This window comes from Acanthochromis polyacanthus, chromosome 15 (assembly GCF_021347895.1).
Source record: "Acanthochromis polyacanthus isolate Apoly-LR-REF ecotype Palm Island chromosome 15, KAUST_Apoly_ChrSc, whole genome shotgun sequence".
NCBI classification, from domain to species: Eukaryota; Metazoa; Chordata; class Actinopteri; family Pomacentridae; genus Acanthochromis; species Acanthochromis polyacanthus.
Window position 1 is genome coordinate 4590835 of NC_067127.1, and position 22446 is coordinate 4613280.

The following is a 22446-nucleotide window of genomic DNA, read 5'->3' on the forward strand; positions in this document are numbered from 1 at the left end:
TGAGGAAATGTCATTCTGTGGTCTTAATTCTGACTTATCAAGTTGTTTTTGCCTGCTGAAATAACTTAAAAGAACCTATTCGACTCATAAAATACAGTTTTACATTTGAAAAGTTTGTCAGTACATGCCCCATATTGTGACTGAAATGACCGATTTCACTCCTGAGGTTATATTTAGGAGCTAACAGCTTATAGGATTGTTGAAAAAGGGCCCATTTCTTGACTTGAGATATAAAATGCATCCAGAAATCATGTTCATTAGTCTAAAAATGACATTGCATACCATAGCCTAAACACTGGCAAAATGACTAAAGCATTGCCTGTGATACATCTTAAAAATGAGGCCTGATTACATATAAACTGTGACAACAAGTTTCACAAAAAACACACTTTTGCTATGACCAAAGAAATAAACTTACATTATGACCGCTTGACTTAGATTAAAGCAGCTGTCTGCTTACAAAAAGCTGCACAAAACAGCTTCACCTTGATCAGTTTTTAGCAGACGATCATTTTTTGGCACAAAATCCCCTACGAGACTTGGCCATTATGGTGAATAATATTAAAAAACAATTCCCTTGATTAATTGCTTTTGTATCATACAGACATATTTTAATAATGTATTTCCCCTCTAGTCAGCAGACAAGAGTGAAAACTACAAAAAAAATACAGAAAAAACATACATTAGACGGACCCAAACGATTAGCCTGTTATTCTAGTGTCAGTCATTAGACGGGTCCAAACACGCTAGCTAATGACGACAACGCATTACGCCATCCAAATAAAGGCACTTCTGCTAATATTACAAACAAATGTGGAAAAAAAATACAACTGAAAAGTCACATTTTACCGTGTGTGCCTCTCAGACGGTGCAGAATATTTATTTAGGGTCGTTTTCCCTCTGCAGCCATTTCCCATCTGACCTATAATCCCACAGGCGTGACCCTTAATTAACCTGTGGTCATGTGACCTGTTAGATTTTCCATCAAACACACCTTCGACCAGGGGCGTCAGACTCATTTTGGTCCAGAAGAAAAATCAAACAAATGCAGCAGTAATGTAGGTCATAATTTTTTGAATATTTTTTGATGGGCTGGGTCGGACCCCCCCCCCCCCCCCCCCCCCCGTTGTTGTTTTTTTTTTTTATCATTACGTAAATTTATGGACTTTTTTGCTTAATTTCCCTAGCTATGATCCACACTTTGAAAAATAACTAACAAAATCTGTAAAATAGTCAAACAGTCAGTCCTTGTACATGTACATCATGATGTAGATGTTTTTAAACAACATATTTGTAAAATTGTGTTAGTTTGGCTGAATTAAATACAGGAGAAAGTGTAGTTTTATGTGGCATTACATGGATCAGGTATCAGGCAGGTGTAATAGAATCGAAATAGGTTTGGGATGTGGACATTGTTTTCAGTTTTTGTCTGGTTTTTGTCTGTTTTTTGTCTGTTTTTACAGTTAACATGTAAAAAGTAATAAATTCACTAGATATTATCTATATGTTGTTGTTATTTGTATGTATGTATGTATGTATGTTATTTACAGTTTTAATAAGATAAGATGAGATAAAAGAGTGGAATGCATTAACAATAAACAAAGGTTATTGAAATATGCCCTACTAATAATTACATTACTAACAACAAGAAAGATATTAACAGAAAATCATCTGAAAGTAAAAGTAAACAGATGCATTGCACTAGAAATATTGCACTTGATCTATGATAATACAGATTGTGAGATTACTAGGAAAAGCTTTAATCACCGAAGTGGAATTATGTCGACTTCATTAGAGTTTAACCCGAGGTTGTTTTCCTTAAATATCAACCACAATAACCTCAAACCCTCACCTAATGAATTCAAAATATTCAAGAACGTTTAGTGAACATAGCATAAAGCGGTGGAGATGGCGTTTAATTTTTCATTTTGATGCATTTCTGTTGCAATTTTATCACTCAAGTAGAGAAAAACTGGGTCATAAGGCAGAAATAGATTGTTTTTTTGGCGTTGCGTTTCACTGATTTGCTCTTTTTCTATCTAGTTGTCAGCAATTGTAACCAACAGTATTCCGAACACTGATCCGCTGTGTTTTCCATTTTAATCTATTGTACATGACAGACAAGATTCCTCTTTGTGCTGAGGCAGCAAACAGCGCCGCTCTGCACGAGCCTTGTAGCAGCAGCGATTGAAGCAGCTGCAAAGAGGGAATCGCTGTTCTGTGATCAGTGACCAGAGCCCCTCGGCCATCTCTGTTGTTACCATGTCTGCACACAGCCCAGAGCTGAGTCCTGAACAGAACCAACACACAGTCTCCGGGTAACACCAGGCCTGAGGGGCGACACTGGATGGCCTTTCTGTCTGATGCAACAGAGGACAGTTTGTTTCCTTTTTTCTGACAGCATAAGAGGGAACCCTTCATCAAAACTGGTTTTATTTTTGGACTTCTATTGCTCCAGTAAGCTGAGCCTGTTTCACAAATTCACCAGCACATTCTTAAAAACTCAATGCTGTGTTTTTTAGCGCAGGATGTCACTGAGCTCCTTTTGCCTGAATGGATTCTCTCTTCCCAGTTTGTTTTTTTTTTTCACTTTCTGATATTCTCATTGTGATTTTGCGCGATGCATGCCGAGCTATGATGATAGGCAATTTGGAACAAAGACAGGAAAAGTCTGTCTCCTTTCCAAGGTCACCGGCCTTTCTACTGCTTCCTCTCTGCTGCACCGACAGGAGAGATTGATTTGAATGGAAATCAACTCCGCATGCAGCCAAGTAGGGCAAAATGACGCTAGTGTGTGTGTGTTTTAGACTTAGGAAGCAGCACAGACTCAGTTTGACATGTTAATTCCTGCATAGCCAGATAATAGGATGTGTGATTGGACTACAGAATCGTGGTTTTATGTTGGATAAGTCCTGATGACTGGTGAGAAGTGTTAAGTTTATTTCTGTATTTTATCAGAACAAAGCATTTTGTGCATTTATATGATATTTGTCTGTCTCACTGAGTCATTTTGTGTTTTCTTTGGTCATTTTGTGTCATTTTTTTGTCATTTTGTGTGTCTTTGGGCTCATTTTGTTTCTTATTTTGGTTATTTTTAGACTGTTTTGTGGGAATTCTAGGTCTTTTTGTACCCCTTTGTGGCTGTTTTCTGTCCTTTTGTGGTCATTTTAGGTGCTTTGCGGTCATTTTGTGTGCCTCTTGTCATTTTGTATCTTCATATAATTATGTCTCTCATTGAGTCATTCTATGTCTTTTTGATCCCTTTTTGGTCATTTTGTGTTTCTTTGTCAGTTTGTGTCTCTCTGTGGTCATTTTTGGTCATTATCAGTCTGGTTGTGGTCGTTTTGTCTCTTTTTATTATCATTTTGTGTCTCATTGAGTCATTTTGTGTTTTTCTGTGGTCATTTATGTTGACTTTAGGCCTGAAAACAGAAAAAATGTCAACTATGACATCTGCCAACTATGTTACAAAAAGTCCTGCAATTAAATTTTGACCCAGATATGCTCCTTAAAAAGATATACTTCTACTGTGTTTGTGTGATTAGCTTTTACTGAATGTGTTCCAGAGTTTTAGAACGTCATTTTAGATGTTTAGATTCTTATCCTCCATTAGGGAGGCGCCTGATCGTTCCCATATTCATCTGCAGCATGACAACAACCTCAAACATGCAGCCACAGCCATAAAGATCCGTCTTCAGCAGCATGAAGCATGAGGAGTCCTGCAACAGATGGTTTGGCCCCCACTGAGTCCTGGTTTCAGCTCTGTGCAGTCAGTCTGTGGTGAGGAGACTGAAGACACTGAGACAGCTGAAATCCACAGAGAGACTGTGGAAAAAGCTGCAGGATAAGAATGCAATGTTAATTTGGTTTAGTTATTTTCCTCTCTGATGCATTTTGAAGAAGCTAACTGATAAATAAAAACACTATTTTCTAAAGCATCTTAACTTTACTTGTATTTCCTAAACGTGCACAAATGTTGTATCCATTTTTGGCATTTTGCATTAATTTACATCATCTTTTGATATATAAAGTCTACAAAACAGCACATTAGAAATTAATGCAACTTATGAATTAGTATTTTTATTTACTATAAAATAAAACGTTTTTCACATCAAACATAACATTAGAACATTTCTACACTACTCATGCTATACTAGGTTTAATAAAGCAATAAGTAGAAATACTACAGCTCAAATATACTACAGCCTGACTGATATTCAGTCAATATTATTTAACATAATGTAGGAAAAGATGCTTGGAGTCATTTAGAAATGGTATCAACACAGAGTTTTTCCAGCAGAGCAGCTCACACTTCATTCAATAAAACACTTTCAGCACTGTGTGCAGCACATGTAGCGGAGCAAACAGTGGTGCGGAGTCAAGTGGTGTCTTCACAGTGAGTTTGTGTAATACATTCCTGGAAAATTGAAGAACAATTACCCCATAATTTTCCCTTCTCGATATTAGTCTAACAAACACTACCGTTCAAAAGATTGGGGTCGCTTAGAAATGTCCTTATTTTTGAAAGAAAAGCATTTTCTTCAGTCTAGAAATCCAGTCTAGACATGTTCATGTGGTAAATGACTATTGTAGCTGGAAACGGCTGGTTTTTAATGGGATATCTCCATAGGGGTACAGAGGAACATTTCCAGCAACCATCACTCCTGTGTTCTAATGCTACATTGTGTTAGCTAATGGTGTTGAAAGGCTCATTGATGATTAGAAAACCCATGTGTAATTATGTTAGCATATAAATAAAAGTGGTTGTTTTCATGGAAAACAGGAAATTGTCTGGGTGACACCAAACTTTTGAACAGCAGGTTATAACAAGAACACAACAAGGCCCACTACTAAAAGCAAACTATGTATAATTGATTAATTTTACCCATTTGCACATTTGTTTTTACAGTGAAAATAATAATTTGAACATTGAAATGCTGCTTGTGTGGTAATATGACACAACTTACTGTAGTTTCGCTGATATCACATATAAGATAAGTGTTTATTAATCATGAAAACACCTATAGAAAATAAACATAAACTTCCATATGTGGATAATCAGATATGTCATATCTTTGGAGCTATAGACTGAAAATCCTCATTTCAACATCAATTCCTCCATGAGTAGATACACTGATGTTGCACAAATTCTATTTTTATTGCACGTATTCTTCTGTAACTAGAAAGATACTGACATTTAATAATGTATAACGTATTTATAAAGCACAGGTTGTTGTTTTTGTTGCTGCTGCAGAATGAAATATGTGACTTTTATCAGCTACTGTTCTATTTCAGTTCTAGGATGTAATTTATAGTTTCCAGGAATGAAAAGCAGGACGCTGGTGATGTGATGCTGCCCTCTCCTGTACAGAGTCAGAGATGAAGTGTCATCTATGAATCATAACACACACACACAAAAAAAACCTCTCTGAATGAACTCTTTCATCCAGTTTTCTTTGTGCTGATTCCTCCTACAGCCTCGTTCCTCTCCACCGTCTGATCTGCTGTCAGGAAAGCCCTGGAGGAAAATTCTCTGTCTGGGCGGAGCTTCAACTTTCGGGACCTTGTTCGAAAAAACTCGACCCAGCACAGTTTCTCCTCTGCTGCCAGCGGTGGCTCTGAGGCTTCAGGACTTCCAGTTGGAGCCGCCAACAGAGAACCTCATGGCTCTCTTCAAGTTTCTGTGCGCCGTCATCACCAGGGCGATGTTCATCTTCGTGTCTCTGGCGGGGGTCTGGAGGGTGACAGGGGTGAAGAAGGACCCCACATTCTGGCTCCTGACTTTCCTCTTCTTGCCGCTCGTTGTTGAGATGATCATTACTCTGAAGAGGAGGAAAGGACAAGACTACAAATGGTAAGAAGCGGCGCATGCATGGTTTTCCTCGAAGCTTGAGCTGTTTATTTGTATGCAGAATTGTGTGTATTTTTCTGACACGTCAAGTTTTCTGCCTGCATCCCCCCCCCCCCCCCCCCCCCCCATCCCCCAGCATCCTGCTTCTCCCTCTGCTGCTATTGTTAAACTATCCTGGGACACTGATGTTCTGGTACCCCTATGAGCACTCATTCCAGGAACTCTCCAAACAGACTTTCTGCATGCGTGAAATTAATTTGCAAACAGTCTTCCCTGTTTTTGCTTTCTAGGCACTGGTTGAACTTTCCATTTCATGATGTCTAATGAATGCAGTGCATTAGGTTAGTCTGCACAGCATCCATTCATTCATTTTCTTCTCAACGCGCAGAGACGTGCAAATAATGTCCTGTTCAATTATGAAAACGGAAAAGAGATGTGGCCGCGAGCAGTCAAAGCTAGATGAGCTTCATGATACTGGCATCGTTATCTGTATCATCTCAAAAGTAACACTGGCAGACAGATAACACCAGTCAGGCGAAATGTCAAATGACAAAATTTACATGTCGTGGCAGTAGTTTTCTCATGTTTCAGAGTTGCATTTGGAAAACACCTAATTTTCAGTTTTGTATACCTACCAGTGGGCCATCATGGTAGAATTAGAGATTAAATATGTTCAGAAAGCTGGAACTGGAACAATAACAGAAAGCTTATTTTTTTATACCTTAAATATGTCGTGTCCCTACAAAAAAAAAGAGTTTTGCTTGGTTTCAAGTTGACTTTCTTTAATATAGCTGTGACTAATCTGCAAAGCTGCTGTCTTTCTCTGCTTAGCTGGCCTTTGATACTTAAATTATTCCAAAGAACTTTTGTGGTTCAGCTTGTCTCATAAAAACAGGTTACAGAGCCAAAATAAGCCGTTGTACTCCAAGGATGGCTTTAAGTTTAATGTATATAAAATGAGTGCTTTCATTTGGTTATTAGTTGGCTTTCTTTGACTAAACTGTCACTGTTTCTCTGTACTTGTGGATGGCTGGCCTTTGATGTTTAATCATTCTGAAGGACTCTATGGTTCATGAAAACAGGCTGAAGAAGCCAAAATAACTGTTTAAGTTTAAGTAAAAAATAAACCTTTAAGACCTGCTGTTGTGCAAGTTCTTACATTTATACATGCTGTTTATAAAGATTTTTATTATGTGCGCTTTACTGTGTATTTTTTCAAACCCATCACTGCTACCAAAAAGCGCTCCGAGTCCTGGTGAATGTGTGAAATGTTAGTCTAACGCCACAGATTTTATGTGCAAAATGAATGATCGATCTGTCTTATCTGGTTTCAAATCTACAACCAATCAAAACTAAAAAATGCGATTGTAGCACCAGTGCTATGCCGGACTCTAAAGGAAGCTTATTGAGTAATTTTTTAAATGATGGCAGACAAAGCAATTCTTCTTTTGCATTTCGTGGAGTTCAGAGTCGAGTCGCCGCTCCTTATCATTGAAAGCAACCAGATGAGGTGTTTTAATCATCTGAGGAGACTTTAAGGTAGATCTAGAGCTAGCTGGAGGGATTACGTATCTCATCTGGCCTGGAAACACCTGGAAGAAAAGGAATGGATGTATGTTCATATGTTGATTCCACTACATGAGAGCTGATTTTCTCTGCAATTAGGTGGTAAATATAGGTGCATATACCAACAGTGGCAATCACAATATCAACCCCAAATGATTCTTTAGTACCAGAAAAACAAATAAAAGCTGCAAATCTTCATATTTAACAGGCTTAAGCTCAACATTTTTGCCTGCCAATGGTTGCGACGGTTATTTGATGTTCAGAATTACATCAGTATTCCCTCACTTGAAGACTGAGTTGCATCACTCCGGAGCTGTGCTGAGAAAGCTGCTGCCGTTGGTTGTTTTGCAGGTTCTCTCCTCCCATCTTTCTGTTCCTCATCAGTATCATTCCCTCCATCTGGATCCTGGAGCTTCATCACCGGGAGCACAAAGTCAGCAAGCCTCAGGTACTATCAACCAGAAACGAGAACACTTTCTCACTGTGTAGCCACTTAAATCTACAGTCCTCCTGCTGTCCAAACATGTAGTCTAACGACAGATGTTGGTGGGTGGGGAGGTTGCAGAAATCCAGCTCTCTGCAGTTCATTAAGCATCTATCAAATGCCTATCAAATGCTGAATTTCCTTCATATTAATGTGAAGGTTTTAAAAGGTGTGACTACAGTAAAAAGTACAAATTTCAGTCTGTAAATTCTTCTTTTAACTGTTTTCAGTGCAACAAGTTCGACTCTGATACTCTGAAAAATGTTTGGAACCAGACCCCGAGAAACTCCAGCTTCCCCAGTTCCCTACAGGCAAGTGACAGTCTGAAAAGTTCATTTTACTTCACTTATTTCTGTGCTTGCACTAGGGAAAATTTGTCTCTAGCCACTGTGGCTAAAGTGCTAGAATTTTGTTTAGCCACACTTTTTCAGTATCTGTACTGCGGCGCGCGACCTCCCCTGGGAAAATTTTGAAAAAATGGAGTCCTTTTCCTGCATTCTGATGCATTTTGAGGCCAAAAATTATGTTTAATATTGCTTCAGTTTATTTCAACATTTTAATTAAAAAAGTTGCTCACACAATTTGCATCTGGACTATTTTTATTTCTAAGTAATAAGAAATATGCACAACAATTCCTGTAAAAAAAAATCAATATATCAATCATGTCACTGTAACATAAAACACATACTCATTCAATATTTGTTAAGACTAGAAAGTACTGAATCTTACTTTCCTGACGAGATTCATGAAAAAAGCTAATGAGATTCATCTAAGCAAAAATATTATTTTAGCCATAGAATGGCTTTCTTCTAAAACTACAAAGTATCACTGGAAAGTACTCTGTCATTAAATTATCCCTCAGACTAGAAATTACTAATTTGTATTACAAACCCTAACCCTAACCCAGCATTCACCATTTGTTGTACATATGATATTTTTATTTAAAAAATTCAGTATCTTTCTATTTAAAATGATTTTTCAACTCTTCAATCGCCCTCTCCTTGTCCTCCTTGTTGTACGCCTTCCCGGGGTTAGCCCGAATCCTTTTTTCTGATTGGCTGACACGCGACACGTGACAGTGTGCATCTATTAATGATCGGAAGCATTCGGGTTGTTCCGGTTATACTCGGTAGCGCTCTTCAGTAAAGGAGACGCGGTTTGTTATTTTCTTTGATTATCGCTCGGCAAATTACGAAAAAGTTGTAAGTTAACCCTTTTTTCACATTTATTAGGCAAAATTAGCTTCGCCACCGTGGCTAAACATGCTAAAAATGGCTTCACAAGCACAGTTTTTGTCGTAGCAGAACATCTTCTAATGTGAAATTACTGTGAAACATCAGATATGATCAAGAGAGATGATTTCCTGGTTGTTGTTTTTTTTTTTTGTCATGATGTATTTTTTGGAAGCATTGTAGTGGGAATTAATACCAGATGGAGGATAGTGAAACTTGCCAAGAACTCAGCATTGTGTGAACAGGGAAGAATTCTCAGAAAACTGCACATGTGCATCTCTTATGCATCACTTTTGGCAGATTTTTTCAACGGTTGTTTCACTTTTACTGTGACTCACAGTAACTGCGTCATGAGTTGAAGGCTTTTGCTTTATCAGAAAGTATTTGCTGGAACCATAATGCCAAATTTTTGATGTGGAGGTTATGTACGGTTTTTACCAGTTTTTTGTTTTTGTTTTACAGTCAACATGTAAATTAACACTGTCTTTCTGTGATTTTAACAGGTATTATGTGTAGTTTCAAAAAATCTCTGAAAATCTGCTAAACAACTGTTAAAAAACACATTCTTGAGTCATTGATGTATTTTTTTGAATGGCAAACATCAGTATTTTATAAAATGATTTATTAATTTATGGTGATTTAAACGCATTTTTGAAAATAGCATAATTATATATTCAAACGGAAAAGGACAGATTACCATGTGTGCTTTAACGGACATTATTAATATTTTTAGTCTGTTTTATGGGGGGTGGGGTTAACATATAAATTAAAACATTTTTTCCTCTGATTTTACTAGATATTATCTGTTATTAACTTAACAGGGAAACTTTGCAAAAAATAAAATAAAATAAACTTTTTAAAAAAAATTTACAGTTACAAACTGTTAAAATCATTCTTTTTTACAGTGAAAATAATTAATTTGAACGTTGAAATGCTGTTTGTGTGTTAGTATGACACAACCGGCTGTAGTTTTCAAGTGTTTATTTATCATCAAAGCATCACTAGAAAATAAAAATAAACATAAACTTCCATGTGAACAATCAGATATTTCATTTCTTCTGAGCTATCGATTGAAAATCATCATTTCAGCATCAATTCCTCCATGAGTAGAAACACTGATGTTGCTCAAATTCTATTTTTATTGCACTTATTCTTCTGTAACAAGATGTATTTAATGCATCATTTTATGTATCATAATGTATTTGTTGGAGGATAGTGAAACTTACCATGAACTCAACATTGTGCCAACAGGACAGAGTTATCTGGAAACTCTTTAGAAAGCTGAGCATCTCTTATGCATATTTTGGCAGATTTTCTCTGCTGTTGTTTCCCGTCTTTTACCGGGACTCATCGTAATCACAGCTGTGTCTTGTCATGACTTGAAGGCTTTTGTTTTGTTGTGATGTATTTGTTGGAAACACTGTGGTGGGAAATAATACCATATGAAGGAAAGTGAAACTTACCAAGAACTCAACACAGTCTGAACAGGACAGAGTTTTCAGGGAAACTGCACAGGTGCATCTCTTATGCACATTTTGACAGATTTCATTCTTGTTTCACTCTTTTTACCATGACTTACAGTCATCTCTGCTCTGTCTTGTCGTGGGTTTACGGCTGCAAAATGGAGATTATTGCACACAGCTAAGAAACATTCAATCCCAAAGGCTGTCATAAAAAACCCAACATGGTGTTTTTATTTCCTGAGGTTCTGCAAGTATTGATTTTGCTGCGTTTACTTCACAGAAGGCCGTGCTAGCTGTGTCTCCCTGCTTCCAGTCTTTTTGCTAAGCTGTCCAAGAAAAGCCAGAACGCAAAGCTGCAGATAAATTCTTCTACATGGGACTCTCACCAGACTTCCTTAAAATGATTAGAGAGAATCTCATGATGTATTTCTTGGAAATACTTGCGCTGCAGTATGGATTTCACAAAGTGTGTAGGGTAGTGAAACCTGTGACTCTATTTATGTCATGACTGTAATCCGCTGACACAGTGTCTGTGTTGGCATGAGCTTTCGCTTTGCAAAATCTAGTTTAAAAAAAAATCCATCCATTGCATTCACTTAATTCCGGTTTTCTACAAGATTTCACACACTTCTACACAACTCGGCTTTTCTGCACACAGATGTGAACTGATAAGCTCTTAACTGACAAAGACTGCATGACTGTGATTTGAACAAAGTCGTTATAAGAATCCTACATCTTCCTGGACGTACAGTAATATGAGCTCCCTGAAAAGACTTGCTCGGTAAGTGAAGAGAAGAATTAGAAGCCAGCAGCCAGTTTTGCACAGAAACATCAGCGTCAGATTCCAGATGCATCCCCAGGCATTAAAGAGTTTCTGAGTAACTCACTCATTGGAGAGACTGAATATCTGTGAGAAGGAGCTCCATTATCTCTGATGGGTTTCAAAACATCATTTAAGACAGCATCAGCAGAACTTAAAGAGTCGGTTAATTGCACCGGTAACAGGATTGATGGAGTTTAAAGACACTTTGATGCATGCAGCAAGGAAGGTAAAGATGGTAATTTGTTGATAGTTGGTTGATTTGTTCAAACATGCTTGTCTTTTGCCCACACAACATTTTACCTTCATCAGATTAGAGATGTTGTCTACATTACATACAAAAGATGTTCGGACACCTTCAGTTACAGGAGCATGTTAGGACACATTTGTTGCACCATTCATTGAATTACTTATGCTTCAGTGCTTCTGCAGCTTTAAATTTTAAATACAGGCAGGAGAAAAAACAGGACTGAATACCTGACAAGCTGGTGAATACTTTCAGAGATCTGTTAAGGGGGTAATGGCAATTAATTTTGTTTTATTGCGATTGTAATATCAGGAAGCTAGAAGTCATCCAAGCAGTGAATTAGAAGACTTTAAAGGTCACCAGGCTTCACACATATCACAGCTGAGTATTGTCTGCATGTTCAGTTTGAAGGGAGAATAAAAAGATCCAACACTTGACCTCTTGAACATGCACTTTATTCATTAAGAATAAACCCATTTATTCCACCAGACAGCTGAGCCAATTCTCTCAGAGAAGTTATTAAAATATTGTGATAGTTACTATTAAAGCAGCACTCAGATCAAGAAGAAAATGTCTTTTTGCTTTGCCTCGGATGAGCTTAACCCTTGTACCGTCCTGCGGGTCAAAATTGACCCATTTTAAAGTTTGAAAATGTGGAAAAAATATATTTTCACAGTGAAACTTCTGATGTCCACATTTTCAACATGTTGGGGAAATCTTTTGGTGGAAAAAAGAAATGTTAAAATTTTTTCTTAAGAACATTCATTTAAAAATCAACCAAAATCCAGCAAAATTTGCTGGATTTTGGTTGATTTTTTGTGAATGTTTTTAAAGAAAATATTAGAGGTGTTATTGGTGTATATATAATCACTTTAGATATTTTTAGGATTTTTTTTGAAGATTTTTATAAATTTTTTTGAAAATATTTACAATAATTTTTTGCCAAATTTGGGGGATTTTTAAAAAATGAAACTTTTAAGGGAAACTTTTAGGAATTATTGGAACTTTCTTCCTGGAGGTTTTGCAAATTTTCAGAAATTTGGGGTTTTGTTTTTTTTTTTTTTTGCTGAATTTTTGGATTTTTTTCGGACAAGGAACAATATTTTTGGTGCCCGTAAATGAGGACAACAGCAGTGTTAAAGTAATCAATTAAAAAAACACAGAATGACAGAAAGTTGCTTTACAAATAGCTAAACATTACACATCATTAGCTTCACAAGAACTGGAATAAACTACAATGTTCACTTCATTATTCTTACAGTGCAACAGAGAATTTCTGCCATTAATGTCAAACACAAGAGACACGAAACTAAAGTGGCCAAAACAACAAAAAGAGAGCATTTACATTGACTTATATGAACAGCATCTGGACCACAACACCACACCCATCTATCCCAAGGGAATTAAAAAGATAAAACTCTGTAGGCGCGCCTCCAGCAGCCTGGCTTCATGCCCCAGCCCTTTACTGTGTTTGACTTATTAAAACAATGTCCAAGTTGTGCAACAGAATGAAGTCACTGAAAGATAAGAAGCATCACAACCATCACTGAACTGAACAGTTCACCTCTCAAAGCCTAATATAGCTTCTTCCTGTGCATCATAGACCTCCATTGTTGTCCAGAAACTATTAAAAACACATGAATTATTCACACCAGTGCACCGGGGGACGTGTTCCTTCATTAAGAGGACTATGGCCGCGGTGGTTTATTTAGAGTCACTCCCACTCCGGCCTTCCTGTTGCTATAAATACTCGCAATAGCAACAAATCTGCCACTGAAAAAAAACAAAACAAAACCAACAGTTATACTATTTATCCAGCTTCAGTGTCGTTTGCCAGAAACAACGACATCTATCCAGGCTGTTTAAGGAAATTATAACGTGTTTTTTAATTTAGGAATTAAAAGTATAGACTCATTGAGCTCTGTGTTATTAAGACCTGTGAAATCTGAAGCAGTTCTGTCGTAAATTCTCCTTTTATGGAGCTTTGAGCTTTGTTGACGGGAGGAATAATGCTGCTTTTTATGACGGTCATTGTGAGTGGTGTTGAGTCGTTTTCTCCACTCTGTTTAACATACATGATGTGCAGAGAGGCTGGATTGCGTTAGGTTCCACAGGTGTTACTAATAAAATGCATGGTGAGTGTAGGTTTGTGAAATGTATTTCTTCAGTGAATGATTGAGTTTGGAAGTTGGGAAGTAATGTGTTGTTGATTTGGTCTTTCCGGTGGATTTGAGTAGGAAAAATATAGAACATTACCTGCATTTCCCTATAAATAATGACTTTTTGGATAGGAACTTAACATTTATATTAATAAATAGAGAAAGACGTGAGGTTCAGTAAAGTTGAGTCAGTTTTAAAACAACAAATGTTGACCCCAAGTGCTATTCAACAGAAAACGCAAGATTAATATTGCAAATTTACCTTTTAATCTTAAATATTAAGGTGAAGATTTCACAATATTATGCATATATTGTTTGAAGTTATCTAACTAATTTAAATATTTAGTTTGGGAGCATCATATAAAACACAAACTTACATTTAAATATTAAGGTTAATATGCCACAATATTATGTAGTAAACAAATTTGCCTGACCAATTTCAGTGTCAATATTATAATTTCAGCACCTTACATACATTATTTGTTGTTAATACACTATTTCTACTTTATTCTTATCTCGGTATACTCCATTTTAATTTTTACAATTCATTTTATTTATCCTGTATGGCTGCTACTACCGTTCTGTGTCCAACTGTTCTTTGTGCCTTAAATTGCTCCCAGAGGAAGAATAACGTGTTTTGAATTAAATAAAATTTAATTGAATTAGTTTTGGGATCCTACAGTGTTATAAATAATGCAATTTTATTTAGCCAATTTAAAAATAAAGTGAGATCCTGCAATATTAAAGGAAAAATTATGTGTTATGGAAGCTAGTATCAGCAGGGTGGAGGTAATTTATGTATATTTTTTTATTTGCATAAGTATTAAATGTTTAAGAGACTGGAGTCACTGCATGAAGCCAGAATCAGCTGTACATTAAGTGATAACATGATAAAGCAATCCCATATAAGGTTGTCCCCAAGTAGAATCTGCCAATTTCTTCTTGTTTTCCAGGAACTTGAGCGTGTGTTGTCGTCCTTCTGCCCCAATGACTGGATCCTGGCTCTCCATCAGATCCTGCTCATCCTCGTCATCGTGGGGAAGTGGCTCCTCCCGCGGGGCGGCGGAATCTCCAGAGACGAGTTATCTCAGCTTCTTCTCATTTTCGTTGGCACGGCGGCGGACATCCTCGAATTCACTAGCGAGACGCTGTCAGATCTCCAGTGGGTGTCTGACCGTGTTGGTTATGATTCGGCTTAACCTTCCTGTTGTCTTCATTTACAGGCACCAAAAAATATTGTTTTCTTGTCGGAAAAAAATCCAAAAATTCAGCCAAAAAAATGCCCAAAATTCTGAAAATTTGCAAAATCTTCAGGAAGAAAATTCCAATAATTCCTCAAAAGTTTCCCTTATAAGTTTAAAAAAAAAATCCTCCAAATTTGCCAAAAAAATTCTTGTAAATATTTTCGAAAATGAGTAAAAATCTTCTAAAAAAAAAATCCTAAAAATATGTAAGTGGTTTATATATATATATATATATATATATATATATATATATATATATATATATATATATATATATATATATATATATACATACATACATACATATATATATACACATATATATATACATACATATACACACACACACACATATATATATATATATCATGGTAGAGACTGCGATTTGGTAGAATTGGAGTTTCTACCAGTAAAGCTTGTGATCACAATCTCTACTGGTAGAGACTCCAATCCTACCTGTAGAGATTTGTCAGGGCTAAGGTTAGACTTTTAAGGTTAGGTTCAGGGGTCAGGGCAGGGGTTAGACTAAAAGGTCAGGGTCAGTTAAGGTCAGGGGTCAGGGCAGGGGTCAGATTTAAAGTTCCATCGCTACTGGTAGAGATTACAATTGCAATCTCTACTGGTAGAAACTCCAGTTCTACCAAATCGCAGTCTTGACCCTGACAAAAAAATATATATATATTTTTTTAATCAAATCAAATCAAGTCAATTTTATTTATATGGCACTTTTCATACAGTATAGCAACACAAAGTGCCTCACAGAGGATAAAAACAAAAATAACACAATATAAAACACTGTAAAAAACCCGGAACCTCCCACCCCCCACAAATATACACACAGATACACAATCACATATACATTCACACACATACGTGGACATGCGAACAGACATACAGACCTACACACACAAACATACCAACATACACACACCCACAGTAAAACTTCTAATATTTCTTCAAGAACATTCACATAAAAATCAACTAAAATCCAGCAAAATTTGTTGGATTTTGGTTGATTTTTTTGTGAATGTTCTTAAGAAACATTTTTAATGTTTCTTTCTATCCATCAAAACAGTTCAAAGGTTTCCCAAAAATGTTGAAAATGTGGACATCTGAAGTTTCACTGTGAAAATATACATTTTTTTTTCAATTTTTTTCAATTTTGACCGGCAGGACGACATGAGGGTTAAAAATGTCTAGATTAAGGTTGCACATGCATTGAAGTTTGTTTTCATCTAACATACACAATGCAATAATTGAAATAAGAACTGAATAAGACGTCTTTCTGTACCGTCCATGTGTGTTTTGCAGAGACGAGAGCCTTCAGCTGGTCTACATCATCTTGGGGGTATGGACTTGGAGCATGCTGCAGTTTCCCCTCCATCTGGCCGGTCAGTGTGTGTTTGTGTGTTACAACAACAACTGTGGTGCTCAGTGAGCAGCTACAGAAGTGCAGAGAGGTTCAAACCCTGTTCCCAGTGTGGGACAATCCAAACAGTGTGTTTGGAAACTGGCAAAACATGAGTGAGGTCCGAGTCTCCAAGCCAGTGCTGTAAGTAAACACAGAAAATAGATCAGCTGCTCTTTTATCTGCATCGCTGTCAAATGATTAACCCAGAAATGTGTTTTTTCTTTGCAAAGAATGAATAAACCAAAAGGGTTTTATCACAGACAAACAGAGAAACTGAAGAAGTTTGTGTAAAATAGTCTTTGGATTGGACAGTTGCGTCTTTAAAGCTCCTTTATTACACCTCTTTTGAACAAGTTATTTAAGTTTCACACGTAGCATGCAGCTCAAAGTACGGCATAAAATACTGCATGTATCATTCCTATAATACTTCCGGTTTTAGTGCAGTTACAAAAAGGCCTTTTCAGTGTCTGTGGCTTCAAATCTTACCTTTCTCTGCATTTACTCTTTTAGTTAAATTCAATAAATCTGCGTTTTTAACTGCATTGTTTAAGCAGATGCTGGAAAACAGGGACTCAGAAATGTTTAGCTTCAGTCTACAGCTAATGACGTGTCATACTGGACGTTAACTGAACTCGGACTAAAGCAGATCCAGGGATTGTTTGAGCGTTTTTTTTAACTAGTCATGGATGCAGGATGTTGTGATGGGAAAGATGCTGTGATAAAAGCTCTGAATGTGACTCATCAGAGGTCTCAGAAGGCCCCACTAACTGGACGGTTTGCTTCCTTTTATTCGTGAAAAATCCAATCCCCTCTCTGAGCTTCTTCTCTGAGTCTACAGGCATGCTAAATGGTTTAAAGGCACATCAAAATAACAGGATGTGCTTGAATCTCCAAGCATGCGATGGATGCAAGGTTAGAAATGCAAGACATCATAACAGGCTGCGAGCAGGAATAGTTTATCGAGAGACACTTACTGATCTGTGGAGAACAGAAAGAAACAAGATAGGAAAACATAAAACTTTAATAACTCAGAAGTAAATTCTAGTGTCAGATATTGCACAGAAAAAAAAAATGAAATAACACCAGAAAAGTAGAAAGCATTAAGATATAAGTATGATACATTACTGAAATAGAAATAAGTGAGCTAAAATAAGGCGAGATTAGAACAGAATAAAGTCATGTCAGCAGACAGACTGAGGTGGTAAGAAATACCACGCATGGTACTGAATTAAAGAAAGGAAATATTGCACCTGAAAATGGGATGAAAATGAAACATTGCATCGACAATGTTGTACGTGAAAGTGACACATTGCACTTGTAATCAAAGTATGAAATGACACAAGGATCACCTGATTAGATTTTGACAGTGATGTGGCTTATAGTCTGGATCCACGGATTTGTTAAAGATTTCTGTATCAGATAGCGGCACGGCATCACTGTAACCATGACAACAAGTGAACACTACGTCAGCTGCCTGCTGACAGTCATGTGATTGTGATCCTACTACAAATCCACTGCTGCGGACTTATCAAGACTTATCTGTTGGAAATGATACAAGGAACAACTGATTAAATTGTGGAGGTGTTTCTGAGTCCCACAAATTCCCGCCACCCACTACACATTTAGGTCATGCGATTCGGTATCCGTACATAACGTACACATGCATAACACACACCTGTACTCAGCGCAAGATCATTTTGTTTGTGGGTACATCAATAATAAATAGACACATTCTATGTTGCCGTGATTATTTTTCAAGATTTCTGCCGTAGGAAATGACTGAGCAGCCTTGGAGGAGGACTGCACCCTCTAAGTGCTTTTCTTGTTGCAGAATGCTAAAATGCTAGCATTGTAAATGCACCAAACAGCGCATAATGATGGGTCTTCTAGCAAAATCTCTGTGTGAAAGCCGTTAAAGTGTCCTGCTTGCCTGATAAGAGGAAGGCTTTATCAGGCAAAAGCCAACGAGCAGAAACTTATCACAACAAAAGAAAGGACAGCACAACCCTATTCTCGGAAAAACTAAGCACACGAATGATCTCAATTATTCATACATCAAACTTATTATTTATGAATGGAAGCTAATAATGGTAATGTTATGTGTATCTTTACCATCATAATGCATTTAGTGCACTTAGCTGGAATGCACAGCGCTCGTTTCTGTTTGCAAGTGAAGCTTCCTTTCTGTCAGTGTGTGTGTTCGTGTCCGCTAACGTGGGTGTGTCTTCATGTGTCCAGTGTGTTTGACTGCCTTGTAAACACCCAAAGTGTTGACGTACAGATGCAACATGTTCAGAGCAGTTGAGAAAACTGGAACTGTTCTGGAGCTTTTCATCAGATTTTACGATTGTCGGCAGCAGACTGAGTTTGGTTTGTTCTTCTGGAACTGTTCATTTCAGGAACTTTGCCCACATTTCCTGAGAAGCTGATTCTTGACCTTGAAATCAGCTGATGCAGCTCAAGTAAATGAACTAAAATACACAGAACAGCGACTAGATGTGAAACCGAACCCCACGCTGGCGCCCAACTTCCCTAATGTTAGTGTCAACCTGCTGTTAATCTTTTTTTCCTCCTTTTTTTGAACAGTGGTGAACTCCAAGAAAGACAGCGAGGGCGATGAAGGCGTTGAGGAGACGTCCCTGTTGAGTAAACACGGCACCGACATATGGAGCGTCGTGGAGGCCCTGTTCATCCAGGACGGGCCTTTTCTGGTGGTCCGGCTCACCGTCATGGCCCACTACAAGGTCTTCCACCAGATGCTGGTTTTCTTTGCCATTAAGAACTTCCTGGTGGTGATTCTGAACTTCTACAGGTTGGTTGTTATATGTCAGGACTTCAGATCTTCCAGGAGGAGCAGCGGGACGAGCTGCACCACCCCGTGATCCGACTCTGGGAGCACGGAGATTCGTTCCACCCAACATTTTACGACTGCAGACTCGTAAAGAACGGCAGTTTGGAGCAGGGAAAGAAAGAAACGCTTGGTTTCTGTTTTCTCCTCGCAATTTACTCAGCTGTGTGGAATCAATCTGTTGTGAATAAATAATGCTGTTGGAAGCAGAGAAAGTGTGAGCAACCATTTTCTTACAGACTGAAGTTCAGATTCACACACTTGACTGCCAACTTGTGCACCTCAGTGACATTAAAGCTTCTCTAAACCGTGAAAAAAACACCTTTTATTTAACACTTACATGTGATTATGAGCACACAAACAAGTGGCCGGTTTGACTGATGTGACAAGCAGCAGACAGGGGAAGGAAGCGGGGCAGGAAAAAAGGGGTGGGGGTCCGAGAGAAAAATGTCCTGATCTGATTACATGTTAAATTGCACATTACAGAGCCTGCCAGTACAATACAATGCGTTAGAATAGCTGCAAAGCACAACCTGTGTTTGTCAACCTCCAGTACTTGAAGCCAGGCTGCTGATTAGATAACAATTTGGCAGATTCTAACAGTTCTGTGGCCGGCGTCTGGCTGAGAGGGCAGCAGGAACAGGAAGAGAGGAAGACGGAGCGATAGAATGGATGACACAGAGGCTGTGAAGTGTTGACAGGAGCCGAGATCGAGGGAGAGCAATTTTCCTGTCTGAACCCAGGCAGGAAGTTTAAACTGAAAACAAAAATACAAGTCCCGTCCTCTGGCAGTCGGCTGCTTGAAGAAACAACACTGGATAATCTTTGATTGATGTTACTTTGTACCTCCTGCATTATTTCTCTTTGCAAAAAAAAAAAAACAGGAGATGTGATTTTCTACATTTCAAAAAGAAAAATTACTTCCAGAGCATCTAAAAAAACAACAACACATTTTTGTAGTCTATCGTTATTTTATGTCAATATTTTTTTTTTTAAAAAAAAAGCTCCAAAGTGACAAAATCTACTGGACATATAAAGAAACACATTTTAAACAGCTAATGTAAGTTCTGAGTGTTTTTCCATTTCTTTCATTTAAAACAGTCAGGACCCACAATAAATACATACAAATGCATCTGAACCATTCATCAATGAATTGTGGACATTCTGAACATTGTTTTAAGTCATAAAAACAATAAAATCCAACATCAAACACAATTAAGACCATTCAGAGTTATTAATTTGTGAAGAGACCTGCTTTTCTAATTCAACTTTGAAGAACTGTTTGTGTCATTATGATTAGTGATAAATGGCAGTCAAAATGAAACGCAATATTATTGGAAGCAGTTTGAATTATTTTTAGAGTACAAACCTTTTTTTTCTTCATTTTACTGTATTGAAAAGCTCAGAAGTTTCTCTTTTATCTCTTGTCTATTTAACGGTTAAACAGATCAAGTGCAATTTATATTACATGATATAAATATTGTATTATCTCAACAATTTTAAAGTTTTATTACATTTTGTTCCTGAAATCCACCTCGAACCCTCCTGCTGGGATCAGAATAACCCAGATTTGTTTGCACAGCAAAGGTTTGATTCATACCAGAACAAAGACTGGATTATCTGCCCGATTCATAATTATTATTTTGTTTGTTTGTCGTAAATAACCCATTTTTACTCTAATCTGATCACATTTCTGGCCTAAGTAATTCTTTCCTTACTGAGACTGTGATGGTTGAGACATAACAGAAAATAGCTTGAACTTGTGTGATATCTTTAAGAATAAAGAGACTGAACACATAAAACTGCACTTAGGTAACAAGCTCCGTTTGAGTTAAGACAGCCTTTAAAACCACAACTTCATATACAACTGCCACTCAAACTGTGTAGTTTAAGTTGTAAACAAAAAAGAAACAGCATATTAAAAATTTATTATTATTTCTGCTATGTTTATATATAAATATATAAAAATTTTCAACCCCAAATGCCCTTTAAATCCCTTTCTATCATGTCATGTTATTTTACCTAATCTAATAATCATGTATATACATTAATGTGGCTCATCCTCATTTATAGTCGTATATTTCAAAAATATTACACAAGCAGTGGTTTAATACACTAATAACATTATGATTAATGTTCTGAGGTGATACTGTAATATTTTACTGTACATTTTGGACATAAACTCCAATTCAAGCTTGTCTTCTAGCCTTGTTTGTTTAAATTTTCTTAGTCTTGTATTTCTGAGGCAAAGAATGAATTACATGGATCATATTTAACACAAAATGCATCTTAAAACTATCTTATTTGGTGTGATTTGGATTATTTTGCACTGCAGAAGGAGCAGCTGCTCTCTCAGACCGCTGTCTCCCCTCTGTGGACATCAGCGCACTAACACTTTGCTGATGTCGCCTGGCAGACTTGTCAGACGGTTTTTGTTTGAGATATTGCATCAGAACCTGTTTTATTCAAGAGTGGAAGAGTTTTCAGCTCCCAGTAAAATCACCTCGGCTGCTGTCAAACTGTCACGAGAGCTGTTTTGTTATTCACCGCCTGTGAATCAGCCACACGTTGTCAGTATCGACTCCTCTCTGCCGGGTGTGTTAAGAAAGATTCGCCAATGCCAAGACTCCAAACAGAGAATTTTAACGTGCATCTCACCCAGACTGTCTGACAGGTGTGTGTTGATAGCAGCAGCAACACAAGACAACATCTCAGTCTTTAATGTTTTCTGATTGTGTAGATTGTGCGTGTTAAGATTTGTAGTTTATCACATTACTCATGTTGCACCACTAAATCTGTTAAATCACCTGACTAACACCACTGGCTCTTTATTAAATCCATATCATGACTATACTGAGAGAAAGTGAGCAAGGTTTAGTGCAGGGTGTAACTTTGACTGATTCACTGGTGAGACAGTGTCTGTTGTGAGGATAAATACGATAATATGCAGATGACTGATAAAGGGAGTAAATAAGAAACACCTCAAAGTGACTCAGGAAGGTGGTGGGACTCCCTCTGTGTCTGAAAATTCTTTATTTGAAGAGACATTTCCTCATTTCACCCTCATAAATAGATAAAAGTACCAATATGACTGTGTATCCTTATTAGACAGACAGGTAAT

The 22446-nt window shown here is 37.4% G+C and overlaps 1 protein-coding gene across 1 annotated transcript; it reads left to right on the forward strand.

The window, feature by feature from the left end:
* The first annotated feature begins 5389 nt into the window (after window positions 1–5389).
* LOC110958487 (transmembrane protein 26) lies at window positions 5390–19540 on the forward strand. The gene is made up of 6 exons (XM_022205054.2): window positions 5390–5854; window positions 7769–7865; window positions 8132–8212; window positions 14776–14984; window positions 16378–16457; window positions 19064–19540. The coding sequence occupies exons 1-6, from the start codon at window positions 5664–5666 to the stop codon at window positions 19357–19359; spliced, it is 954 nt and encodes a 317-aa protein (XP_022060746.2). The 5' UTR covers window positions 5390–5663; the 3' UTR covers window positions 19360–19540.
* The last annotated feature ends 2906 nt before the right edge of the window (window positions 19541–22446 follow it).

What these genes read in the sequence shown, in the direction of transcription:
- LOC110958487 (XM_022205054.2), top strand. Translation starts at nt 5,664, where the DNA reads ATGGCTCTCTTCAAGTTTCTGTGCGCCGTCATCACCAGGGCGATGTTC. An exon ending in GAGACGCTGTCAGATCTCCA is followed by an intron (nt 14,985 to 16,377) that starts GTGGGTGTCTGA and finishes TGTGTTTTGCAG; the next exon opens with AGACGAGAGCCTTCAGCTGG. An exon ending in GTTTCCCCTCCATCTGGCCG is followed by an intron (nt 16,458 to 19,063) that starts GTCAGTGTGTGT and finishes TTTTTTGAACAG; the next exon opens with TGGTGAACTCCAAGAAAGAC.